Source organism: Panthera pardus, unplaced genomic scaffold (assembly GCF_024362965.1).
Source record: "Panthera pardus isolate Hobbes unplaced genomic scaffold, ASM2436296v1 HiC_scaffold_8, whole genome shotgun sequence".
NCBI lineage: Eukaryota > Metazoa > Chordata > Mammalia > Carnivora > Felidae > Panthera > Panthera pardus.
In genome coordinates this window covers 14,918,704-14,931,207 of record NW_026527013.1, presented here as the reverse complement: position 1 = coordinate 14,931,207, position 12,504 = coordinate 14,918,704, and the positions used below count along the sequence as shown (strand labels likewise).

Here is a 12,504-nt window from a genome sequence, read left to right as displayed (position 1 = left end):
CTCCACACTGTCAGTGTAGAGCCCGATGTGAGGACTGAACCCACAAACTGTGAGATCATGACCTGAGCCATAACCAAGAGTCAGATGCTTAACCGAATGAGCCACCCAGGCGTCCCTCTGCAAATATTTTAAAATAATCTCCTACACAGAATTTAAAGGCCATCATTTTTAAAGACCAAAGAAAAACATTCTACCTTTATTTTTTAAAATAGCATTTTTGAGGTTAAATAAATCATGATACAACCATAGAACAGATTTATGTGCAGCTGTCAAAAACAAAACAAAACAAAACAGAGAGAAAGTTCTTTTTAGTCATGGGACACACTCTAAGGAAAATCCAAAAAAAACCAGGTGTAGAATGATATGTATAATACGTTACCATTTGTGTAAAATAAGAAAAAAGGAATAAGCAAGTGGGACATCAAAGTAAAAGGCTTTTGCACAGCAAAGGAAACCACCAACAAAACAAAAGGGCAACCTACTGAATGGCAGAAGATACTTGCAAATGACATTCAATAAGGGTTTAAGATCTAAAATATATAAAGAACTCATAAAACTCAAAACCAAAAAACCCCAAATAATCCAATTAAAAAAGGACAGAGGACCCAAATAGACATTTTTCCAAAGAAAACATCCAGATGGGCAGCATGCACATGAAAAAATGCTCAACATCACTCATCATCAGGGAAACACAGATCAAAACCACCATGAGCAATCAACACCTCACACCTGTCAGAATGGCTAGTATTAAAAGGACAAGAGAAAGGAAGTCCTCCTGCACTGTTGGTGGGAATGTAAATCATGCAGCCACTGTGAAAAACAGTATGGAGGTTTCTCAAAAAGTTAAAATAGAACTACAATAGGTCCAGCAAAATTCTACTGCTGGGTATTTACCTAAAGAAAATGGAAACACTAATTTGAAAAAAATATATGCACCCCTATGCTTTTCTGCAGCATTATTTCCAATAGCCAAGACATACAAGCAACCCAAGTGTCCATCAATAGATAAATGGATAAAGATGTCTCTCTCTCTCTCTCACACACACACACACACACACACACACACACACACGAATATTACTCAGCCATAAAAAAGACTGAGATCTTGCCACTGGTGACAACATGGATGGACATAGAGGGTATCATGCTAAGTGAAATAAGTCAGAAAAGGACAAATACTATATGATTTCACTTAAATATGGAATCTAAAACAACAAAACAAGGGGTGTCTGCGTGGCTCAGTCAGTAGACTGTGAGACTCTTGATCTCGGGGTTGTGGGTTCAAGTCCCACAGTGGGTGTGGAGATTACTCAAAAATAAACATTAAAAAAAATTTTTTATAAATCTTTTTTTAATGTTTATTTATTTTTGAGAGACACAAACACACAGCGCGAGTTGGGGAGGGATAGAGAGAGAGGGAGACACAGAATCCGAAGCAGACTCCAGGCTCTGAACTGTCAGCACAGAGATGTTTCGAACTCATGAGACATGAGATCATGACCTGAGCCGAAGTCAGACGCTTAACTGACTGGGCCACCCAGGGGCCCCTATTAAAAATTAATTAAGTTATTAAATACAAAACAAAACAAACCAGAAATAGACTCATGGTGGTTGCCAGAGGAGAAGGGGTTGGGGAAGATAGGTGAGATGGCCTAAGGGGATTAAGAGTTACAAACTCCCAGTTATAAAATAAATAAGCCAAAGGGATGTAATGTACTGCATAGGGATTACAGTCAATCATATTGTAATAACTCTGTATGGTGACAGATGGGGACTATACTTACTGGGTAAGCACTGCACAATGTATAGAATGGTCACATCACTATGTTGTACATCTGAGGCTACAACAATAATATTGTATGTAAACTAGAATTCAATTAAAATTGAAAAAAAGAAAAAAATTAAAAATTAAAGGATGGAAACCAAACCCAAGACTCAGTAACAGTGACTACTTCCAAAAAGGGCCTTGGATGGTTGGCAGGAAGGACAGCAGGGAGAGATTGTCACCATATATTCTTTGTACCTTTAACAATTCCAGCCATGTGAACTGCCTATTCAAATGAATGAATAAAATTTCTTTTAAAAGAAGTCTCCTATTAAGTGACACCAAAAATATCCCTTGTAAAATAACCAGTAGGGATAAACATCTATTTTTAAGATGTATAAGAAACATTTTTTTAGCCTTCAGAGAATTTGGTCCAAAAGCCCATTCACTGGCATCAGCATCATCACCTCTTTAATCTTTTGCTTCTCCTCCTCTTCGCATTCCTAGATGTTCATTTTTTTTTTTTTTTCTTTTATGAAGGCTATGGTTGTTTAGGGAAAGAAGCCCTCCTATTATCATTAGTGTTACCTGGATCCTTTAGGGGTCTTTGTCTTTAAAATGTCTATTCTTCTACAACAGCTGTGGGTACACAGTACGTTATAGCAACAGCTGCCGAGATCCACCAGGCACCAGGCACTCTACTATCCCATTTGATGTTCTAAAAAACCTACAGCCAAATTAGTCTGACCCTTAATTTGGAGATCATAAATATGAGGCTTGGACATTAGGAAACCCTGGGGCGCCTGGGTGGCTCAGTTGGTTGAGCATCTGACGTCGGCTCAGTTCATGATCTCATGTCTCATGAGTTCGAGACATCTCTGTGCTGATAGCTCAGAGCCTGCTTCGGATTCTGTGTCTCCCTCTCTCTCTGCCCTCCGCCAACTTGTAATCTGTCTCTCTCTGTCTCTCAAAATACAAATAAACATTAAAAGAAATATTTTTTTTTTAAAGATTTTTTTTTTTTAATTTTTTTTTTTAACGTTTATTTATTTTTGAGACAGAGAGAGACAGAGCATGAATGGGGGAGGGACAGAGAGAGAGGGAGACACAGAATCAGAAGCAGGCTCCAGGCTCCGAGCCATCAGCCCAGAGCCTGACGCGGGGCTCGAACTCACGGACCGCGAGATCGTGACCTGAGCTGAAGTCGGATGCTCAACCGACTGAGCCACCCAGGCGCCCCAAGAAATATTTTTTTTTAAAGAAGTTAGGAAATCCTGCCTAAGTTTAGTGACAGATGAAAATTTGAACCCAGGTCTGATTTCAAATGCCACATGCTTTCCCTCCCCACCCCACCCCACCCCTGGAGCCAGAGTCACCCTGGAGTTAACCGTCTGCAAGAGTTCTATTGTATCTGGCAACCATCAGTGCAGATTCTCTCCACTGTTAACAAAATGAGATCAAACTGACTTAGGATAGAAGAAGTGCTTCAGATCGCCTACCTTAAGCGTTTCGGCATGAATTTTATTCAGCTGAGAAACTTCTTGTCGCTTGCAGGCTTTTGTTGCTTCCAAAAGGTTTTCAAGATTAAGGTTTGCTTTTTGCAAAGACTGAAGCTCTGACTCCAATTCTAGCTGCTTTTTCCTAAGAGATATTTAAAAGTCAAGTATTTTAGGTAATGTCATACATTTGTAAAACACTTTACACTTAAAAAAAATTTTTTTTTATCTTTATTTTTGAGAGAGACAGACAGACAGACAGACAGATGGAAAGAAAGAGTGCGAGTGGGGGAGGAACAGAGAGGGAGACACAGAATCCGAAGCAGGCTCCGGGCTCCGAGCTGCCAGCACAGAGCCCAACACGGGGCCCGAACTCACGTTCGTGAGACCATGACCTGAGCCAAAGTCGGACGCTCAATCGACTGAGCCACCCAGGCGCCCGAACACTTTACACTTTATACTCTCACATAACTTGATAGTTTTCTAACTCAGAGATATTCTTAGATTATTACCTTCATTTTCCAGTTGGGGAAAATACAGCATATGAGAATTAACTACAGTGTAAAGTATTTAACTAGTAAATGGTAGAGTTCCAATTCAAAAGCCCAAGTAGTCCATGACGATAGCACACGTGATATATTATTTTTAAAATAAACGCTTCTTTTTTTTTAGGACAGGATTAATCTTAGTTGTAATATGAATGTGGTTCATCTTCGTTTTCCTTTACACAAAGAGCATAAAGAATATTAACAAACCTATAATTTCTAAAAATCCTGACTTCATTCATAAAAACACTGATTTAAATTTGGTAACCAGATACAGGTGTATCAGTGAAAACATCCGTATCATTTAGTTCATTAAATATATTAAAAGAGCTTTTTCTTCACGCCACACGTTAGTTGGTAAATGCGAATTCATATTTAAAGTAAAATGCTCAAATTATCAATATTAAACACGAAAACAACTCAACACTAAAAGATACTGAAATAGGTAAGCACGAATGGGTATTTACACCTTACCTCGTTAGTTCTTTGAATTCTTCATATTCTTGCTTTGAATTATTCAGCTCTGCCTGAATTTGCAGGAGTTGTGTTTTCAACTTCTCAGTGTTCACTAAAGAACATGGCTCCTTTGGTGCTTTAGGAGAAAATCCCGGTTGACCTGGTAATAAGGAAACAACTCGGTCTTTGAAAGACAAGAATAACAGAGTACATTTTTTTTAAGTTCTCGGCCAGGTATTAATTTTGAAGCAAAGAAGGAAAAATGAGAGATGGGTTGGAAGGTGGACCCTAAAAAACAAGAGCCTGTATATAGCTCAGCAAGAGACAAAGACACCACACAGGGTGTCAGAGAGTACTGATTTTTGAGAGGTTGAGAAGCCACAGGATGTAGGGGTGTATTTAAGGCAACACGTTTTCCATCAGGGGAAAGAGCAAGCCATCAAGTACAACACACACACGGCTGGATGGTGAACCATCAACAGGCGAATACTGCAGAAATTCATGCCAAAGGCTAATATCACCAGTCAATAAATTATTCAGAAAAGGAACCAAATAGCAAAGGCAGCAAGTTGAAAGAGCTTGGTACCATCTAACAAGTGGAAAATATTTTCAGGGATTGTTTAGAAGACTAATTATGTTGAAGAGAGTTCCAATGAGCTCCACCGAGGGAAAACTTATGTAAAAGTTATTTAGAGAATGATTCTTGTTTGGAAGATGGTGGGATCCAGAAATGACCATTAGTATCTTTCAAAGGTATGTAAGTCAAGGAATTATTTGAGGTCAAAATGGCGAAAAAACTAGAGAGCATTGTAGGGAAAAATAGCTGAAATAAAGAGCAAAAACCGTGACCTTAACTTCACGTCTAAAATCAGTCTCTCTACAAACCAAATACGGTGAATTTTATTCTTTTATTGAGTCATAACAGAATGGAAGAAGGCTTGCAAAATGAAAATTTAAAAAGGGCACGGGGGTGCCTGGGTGGCTCAGTGCTGACAGCTGAGAGCCTGCAGCCTGCTTCAGATTCTGTCTCTCCCTCTCTCTTGCCCCCTCCCCCACTCACGTTCTGTCTCTCTCAAAAATAAAAAATAAACATTAAAAAAAAATTTGGTGGGGGATGCGCCTGGATGGCTCAGTCGGTTGAGCGTCCGACTTCGGCTCAGGTCATGATCTCACCATCTGTGAGTTTGAGCCCCATGTCGGGCTCTGTGCTGACAGCTCAGAGCCTGGAGTCTGCTTTGGATTCTGTGTCTCCCTCTCTCTCTCTGCCCCTTCCCAGCTCATTCTCTGTCTCTCCCTGTCTCAAAAATAAATAAACGTTAAAAAAAATTTTTTTTTTTTTAAATAAATGAACAGGCTTCGTCATGAGTGCTGATAACATTAGGGTTTTCTTTTTTTTTTTTTTTTTTTTTTAATGTTTTTATTTTTGCGACAGAGAGAGACAGAGCATGAGCAGGGGAGGGGCAGAGAGAGAGGGAGACACAGAATCGGAAGCAGGCTCCAGGCTCTGAGCCGTCAGCACAGAGCCCGATGCGGGGCTCGAACCCACAGACTGTGAGATCATGACCCGAGCTGAAGTCGGACGCCCAACCGACTGAGCCACCCAGGCGCCCCAGGGTTTTCTTAATTGCAACCTGGAATGACACAAAGGCTGCCACCGAATATGAGAAAAGCCCACAAAAATATTCACTCTAAGAATGGGGCAAATGCACTGGGGTACCTGGGTGGCTCAGTTGGTTAAGCGACTGACTCCTGATTTCAACTCAGGTCATGATCTCACAGTCTGTAAGTTTGAGATATGCATCGAGCTGTGTGCCAGCAACACGGAGACTGCTCGGGATTCTCTATCTCCCCCTCTCTCTGCCCCTCCCGTTTGCGGGCCCTCTCTCTCCAAATAAATAAAACTTAAAAAAAAAAAAAAAAAAAAAAGTGGGGCAAACACAGACTTTGTTGCCAAATCCCACTAACTGAGCCACTTTTCACAGAATACAAATAGACGGGAACCACCTGGGACTAACAGTGTATGCTGGTCAACATAACTGGCACCCATGTCTTCAGGCTGCAAGCACCGTGCTGGGATCAGGACCCTGACTTTCCACTGCCTCTCGCGATGCACAGACCTTAGCTGGACAGGTAAACGTCTCTACTCAACATTCATCCGTGTTGATTAGTTAAGCACTTTTAATTTCAAATACTTCTAACAGGTAAGTTTCATTTAATAAAAATTGTAAGTAATATCTGAATCTTTTATCAACAAAACAGAAATAAAAACTGTCTTTATCAACGCAACAGAAATATGTTTCATTGACATGTCAGTTAGCCTACATAACTCACTACATGTGATTTGTGAAAAAAAGCTTTAGGAAATGCCTTTTGATACATAAAAGCGTAAGTATGTATATGCACACCAGGTCTAGAGGCTAAAATGAAGACCCCGCCTGTGAGGTAATATAAATGCCCTTTCAAACAGCCTCCCAGCCCCTACAAGGCATGCAGACAACCATCATTTCTTACCCTTGTCCTTTTTCTCTGTGCCAGATAGTTCGGAGAAAGCTTTTTCTAGTACTGCAATGGTCTGGGCATCCATTTCTTGGGCTCTTTTCACAGGCTCTAACAATCTCAATCTTCTGTTCTCCTCCCTGAGGGAATGGTTTTCCATAGCATACTTTGCAACCCTGGGGTGGTGCTCTATCTGTGACACAGAAGAATGACAGACTTACGTATGGACAGACATTTCTCCTTAATGGCCAGTCTTGCCGCAAAGCCATCAGGAAACGTTAGGAATGCTGCGTGCACTGGGGGCGGTGGCCCGTGGCAAGGACTGTGGACAGCAACCGGCGTGTGTGATCACACTAAATATGTGCATCGCCTCCAGAGCCATTTTTCCACGCCTGGGTCGTGCTTCGAGATTTTCCTGCAGGCACGGGCTCATAAGGAGAGAAGTACAAAGGGTGCACACTGTGGCCGACTCTTCATGCAGTGGGGACTGGTGACATGAACACAGTGTAAAGAATAAGGAAAACTCTCTCTTGACCAGAATTCAATGCCCTCCAAGACACACTACAGGAAAAGAGCAGCAGTAAAGCGTGTAAGGTAAGTTGCCTTTTGTGTTAAAAAGGAACAAGAGTAAAAATATCCACGTTAGTTTGAGTATGCGTTAAAAAAAGCCTCGGAAAGATACAAAAGCCAGAAACAGATTTTCTTCGTTTTTTTAATGTTGTGCCTGTAGTAACCACCCATCCTCTCCAGGGAAAGGAAAACCGGCAACAAGAAGTCGGAAGGAACCCACTGTAAGGATAATCTGCCCATTGAGACGAGCACAGCTGCCCACCTTGCCTGGGAGGAAGCCCTAACAGCAACTTTTCGAAGCTCCTCCCCGCCCCCTTCGGCCGGCCATCTTGGAAAATGGAGGCAGGGGAGGTGCAACCACACCTCAGCTGAATTCATTCAAAACACTTTCCACTGTATTAACTTAAGCGAATTTGGCGACAGACTTATATTTGCCTCAAACCTTCTTTCTTTTTAGAAATACTACAAATGTCATGCACTCACTTGTTCCCGCAGGGTTTGGATCTCATCCCTTAATTCCGACAACAAGCGATCCTGCTCTGCAGGCAGAAAACTTCCCCGGGATTCCTTGTGGAGCTTCTCCAGGCGCATTATTTGATCCTCTCGGAATTTCACAATCATTTTATTAGACTGAATAAATTTTTCTTTTTTGAGGGTGAGGTCCTCTAATTGGGTAACTTTTTCTACCAGAGACTTAAGAAATTCATAATTTGGTTAAACATGAAAAGTAAATCAGCCTCCCTAAATTTCCACAAACCAAGCAACAAATGCTAACTTGACACTTAATCTCAAAGGCAAAATTAGATTTTCCATAGCTTTCCTTTGTTTTATTTAATTGTGCCACTTTTTATTTCACTCAGAAAGGTACCACGTAGTGAAAGTCTAAAAAATCTGGAATCCGCTTTATACCGACTCGGTTTCCTACCTTCTTTTCCTGTTCGGATTTCTTAAAGAACAACATCGCCTCTTGGAAATACTTCATGTAATTAGTCTCATCTTTCTCTGTAATTGATCCAGTAAGAAAGAAAAGGAAACAGGAAAGAAATGTTTATCTCTCAACTTTTAGGACCAAGAATTGAGCTAAAATAGCCTCTGACTGACTGCTCTCAGTGAATCTAAACGAATCAGACTGTCATCACCAGATCACAGATTTCATATTAACCCAACCTAATTAGCGACTCTTTGAAGAAAAATAAGTTTCTCTTATCCTGTTTAGTAATCATAATACACATTACATATGACAGAATCTTGAAAGTGGATCTAAATGAAATTTATTAATATCTCTTTTTAGCACTTGTAAGGGAAGAATTGTTCAAAATTATTTCTACTCCCCCTTCCCCACCACATCCCACAGAACTCCGTACACATGGTATCTGTATCTGGTTACAAAGTACAGGCATTCTTTGTTTTCCTGTGCTTTGTTGATGCTGCGTGTTTTACACACTGAAGGTCTGCACGAGCCTGCACAAGCCTGCTGGCACCATTTTTCTGCCAGCAGTTGCTCACATCGTGTCTCTGTTCACATTCTGTTAATTCTTGCAATATTCCAAAAATTTTCATTATTATTACTATATTTGTTATGGTGATCTGTGATCAGTGATCTTTGAGGTAACTACTGTCATTATTTTGGGCACCACAAACCATGCCCATATAAGATGGCGAACTCAATCAATAAATGTGTTTTCTGACTGCTTGACTATCTGGCTCCTTCTGTCTCTTCCCATCTCCTCAGGCCTCCCTGTTCGCAGAGACACAACAATATGGAAATCAGGCCCATTTAGTAACCCTACAACAGCTTCTAAGTGTTCAAGTAAAAAAAAAAAAAAAAGAAAAAAAGTCGCATGTGTCACTTTAAATCAAAAGCTAGAAATGATTACACTTATTTAGGAAGGTGTGCCGGAAACCAAGACGGGCTGGCAGCTAGGCCTCTTGTACCAGTTAGCCAAGTTGTGAATGCGAAGGAAAAGTTCTTGAAGGAAATGAAAAGTGCTCCTCCAGTGAATATATGAATGATAAGAAAGCAAAACCGCGTTATTGCTGATGTGCAGAAACTTTTAATGGTCTAGATAGAAGATCAAACCAGCCATAACATTCCCTTGAGCCAAAGCCTAGTCCAGAGCAAGGCCCTAACTCTCTTCCATTCCGTCAAGGCCGAGAGAGGATAGGAAGCTACAGAAGAAAAGTTTGAAGGTAGCAGAGGTTGGGTCATGAGGTTTAAGGAAAGAAGCCATCTCCCTAACATAAAAGTAGAAGCAGCAAGTGTTGTAGAAGCTGCAGCAAGTGGTCCAGAAGATAACGAAGGTGGTTATGCCAATAACAGGTTTTCAATGTGGATGAAACCACATTGAAGAAGATGCCATCTAGGACTTTCATAGCTAGAGAGGAGAAGTCAATGCCTGGTTTAAAGCTTCAAGAGACAGGCTGACTCTCTTGTTAGGGGCCATGCAGCTGGTGACTACAAGCTGAAGCCAGTGCTCATTTATCCTTCTGAAAAATCCTAGGGCCCTTAAGAATTAGGATAAATAGGGGCACCTGGGTGCCTCAGTTAAGTGTCCAACTGTGGCTCAGGTGTGATCTCTCAGTTCATGGGTTCGAGCCCTGCATCAAGCTCTATGCTAACAGTGCAAGCCTGCTTGGGATTCTCTCTCTCTGCCCCTGTCTTACACTCTCTCTCTCTCTCTAAGATAAATAAATAAACTTAAAAAGAAAAAAGAATTAGGCTAAAAAAAAATCAACTTTACTTCTACTCAACAACAAAAAGAATTATGCTAAATCTACTGGGCCTGTGCTCTGTAAACAAAACAGCAAAGCCTGGATGACAGCACATCTGTTTGACATGGCCTACTGAATATTTTAAGGCCACTGTTGAGCCATAGTGCTCAGAAAAAGATTCCTTTCAGGATGGCTAAGTCAGTTGAGCGTCTAACTCTTGATTTCGGCTCAGGTCATGATCCCAGAGTCCTGGGATGGAGCCCTATGTTGGGCTCTGTGCTAAACATGGAGGGAAGGGGAGGGAAGGGGAGGGAAGGAAGGGAAGGGAAGGGAGGAAAAGATTCATTTCAAAATATTACTGCTCACTGTCGATGCACCTAGTCACCCAAGAGCTCTGATGGAAGATGTATAATGAGATGAAATGCTGTTTTCATGCTAACGCAACATCCATTCTGCAGTCCATAGATCAAGGAGTCATTCTGACTTTTAAGTCTTACTATTTAAGAAATACATTTCTAAGGATATAGCTGTTACTGATACTGATTCCTCTAATGTATCTGGGCAAAGTCAACTGAAAATCTTCTGGAATGGAAAGGATTCTCCATCCTAGATGCCGTTAAGAACAATCCTGACTGATGGGAAGAGGTAAAAATACCAACATGATCAGAAGTTTGGAAGAAGTGGATTCCAGCCCTCATGGATGTCTTTGAGGGTTCAAGACTTCACTGGAGGCAGTAACTGCACGTGTGGTGGGAACAGCAAGAGAACCAGAACCATAAGTGGAGCCTGAAGATGGGACCACAGTGCTGCAATGTCATGATAAAATGTGAATGGAAGAGGAGTTGCTTCTTTTTTTTTTTTAAGTTTATTTATTTATTTAGTTAGTTAGTTAGTTAGTTAGAGACAGCGTGAGTGGGGTATGGGCAGAGAAAGAGGGAGGAAGAGAGAATCCAAAGCAGGCCCTGCACTGCCAGCGCAGAGCCCGGATGTGGGGCTCGGACCCGTGAAGCCGCTAGATTGTGACCAGAACTGAAACGAAGAGTCAGACGCTTAACCGACTGAGCCACCCCGTCCCCCCAAAGAGGAGTTGCTTCTAATGGACGAGCAAAGAACGTAGTTTCTTCAGCAGGAACCTACTCCTGGTGAAGATGCTGTGGAGATCGTTGAAATGACAACAAAGGATCTGGAGTATCACATAAACTTCGTTGATAAAAAGAGCAGCAGGGTTTGAGAGGACTGACTCTGATTTTGAAAGGAGTTCTACTGTGGGTAGAACATGCCATCAAACGGCATGGCACGCTGCAGAGAAATCATTCGTGAATGGAAGAGCCAATAGATACAGCAAACTTCACTACTGTCTTCTTTTTAAGTAAATGCCACAGCCACCCCGACCTTCGGTGACCACCATCCTGATCAGTCAACAGCTGTCAACATGGAGGCAAGACCCTCCACCGGCAAAAAAAAAAAACAAAAACAAAAACAAAAAAAACAAAAAAACAAACAAAAAAAAAACTCTCCACCATCACAATTCGCTGAAAGCTCAGATGATGGTTAGCATTTTTTAGCAATAAAGTATTTTTTAATCAAGTATGTACATTGTGTTTTTAGACGGACGCTACTGCATACTTAATAGACTACAGTGTAGCGTAAACAGAACTTTTCCCACCACTGGGAAAACAAAAAATTTATTTGACAAGCATTGTTGCAGTATTTGCTAATTTATCCCAATGGTCTGGGACCAAACCTGCAGTATCTCCGAGACATGCCGGTCTCGTGTTCCTATGTGAGTCAAATAGACTTGTTCAAAAGTTTGGGTAGCTTTATTGTATTGTGCCTGTCGTCACAGGGTTCTCCCACTAATATCCGCACACGGTCTTCCCCGGGATAAAGGACACTGTGTTCATCTTACCTTTGGTCAGAAAGCTCTCTGGTAGTAACTGCCCTGAAGTAAGCTGGGCCAGCTGTTCTTTGAGCCTCTTCACTTCAGCTTGGAGCTGGCTCACATTTCCTTGGGTGTCTTCATTTACTACTGCCTGTCCAAGAATTTTTTTAAAAAGTGTTAAAGGAATACTTTTGCGTCATCCAGTCTTGTGTTCATGTTTGTTTGTAGGATCTGGAGTGACAAACACCAAACAAAACTGTGCTTCGACAGTCACAAGGCCACTAGGATCACAGGGTGCTGGAGTGGGGAGGAGGCTTCCTCTCCCCGTGCCTTGTACCTTCGGGCTGGGGCTCTCCCCCTCACCACCCCTCTCATATGCTCCCCCTTAGGTATACTACCCTGTTGGGCTGGGTCACCCCAGGATCTGGGTATGTTTACCTAACACTGCCTGCTTCCTGGGACAATCCCACCCCCATGGAAAGTAGCAAACTCCTCTTCCCCTCGGGAAAGACTATCCCCTCCCCTCTGTCCTGGCGCACAGTAAGGATGTGATGAACTGCAGAGGTGGCTTGAGCTCCATCA

General features: G+C 41.7%; 1 protein-coding gene across 4 annotated transcripts in view; it reads right to left on the bottom strand.

The window, feature by feature from the left end:
- The window catches only part of KIF15 (kinesin family member 15), a 77,860-nt gene that overhangs the window by 30,664 nt on the left and 34,692 nt on the right, over positions 1–12,504 (bottom strand). For all 4 annotated transcript variants that reach the window (XR_002071819.2, XM_019416498.2, XM_019416496.2 and 1 more), the window contains exons 11-16: positions 11,950–12,073; positions 8,254–8,330; positions 7,812–8,021; positions 6,774–6,951; positions 4,281–4,422; positions 3,265–3,406 (exon numbers count right to left, since the gene is read on the bottom strand). Coding sequence is in view for 3 of the 4 variants with exons in the window: in XM_019416498.2 (XP_019272043.1) it covers positions 3,265–3,406; positions 4,281–4,422; positions 6,774–6,951; positions 7,812–8,021; positions 8,254–8,330; positions 11,950–12,073 (873 nt within the window). In the remaining variant the exon portion in view is untranslated. The remainder of the gene's footprint in view (positions 1–3,264; positions 3,407–4,280; positions 4,423–6,773; positions 6,952–7,811; positions 8,022–8,253; positions 8,331–11,949; positions 12,074–12,504) is intronic.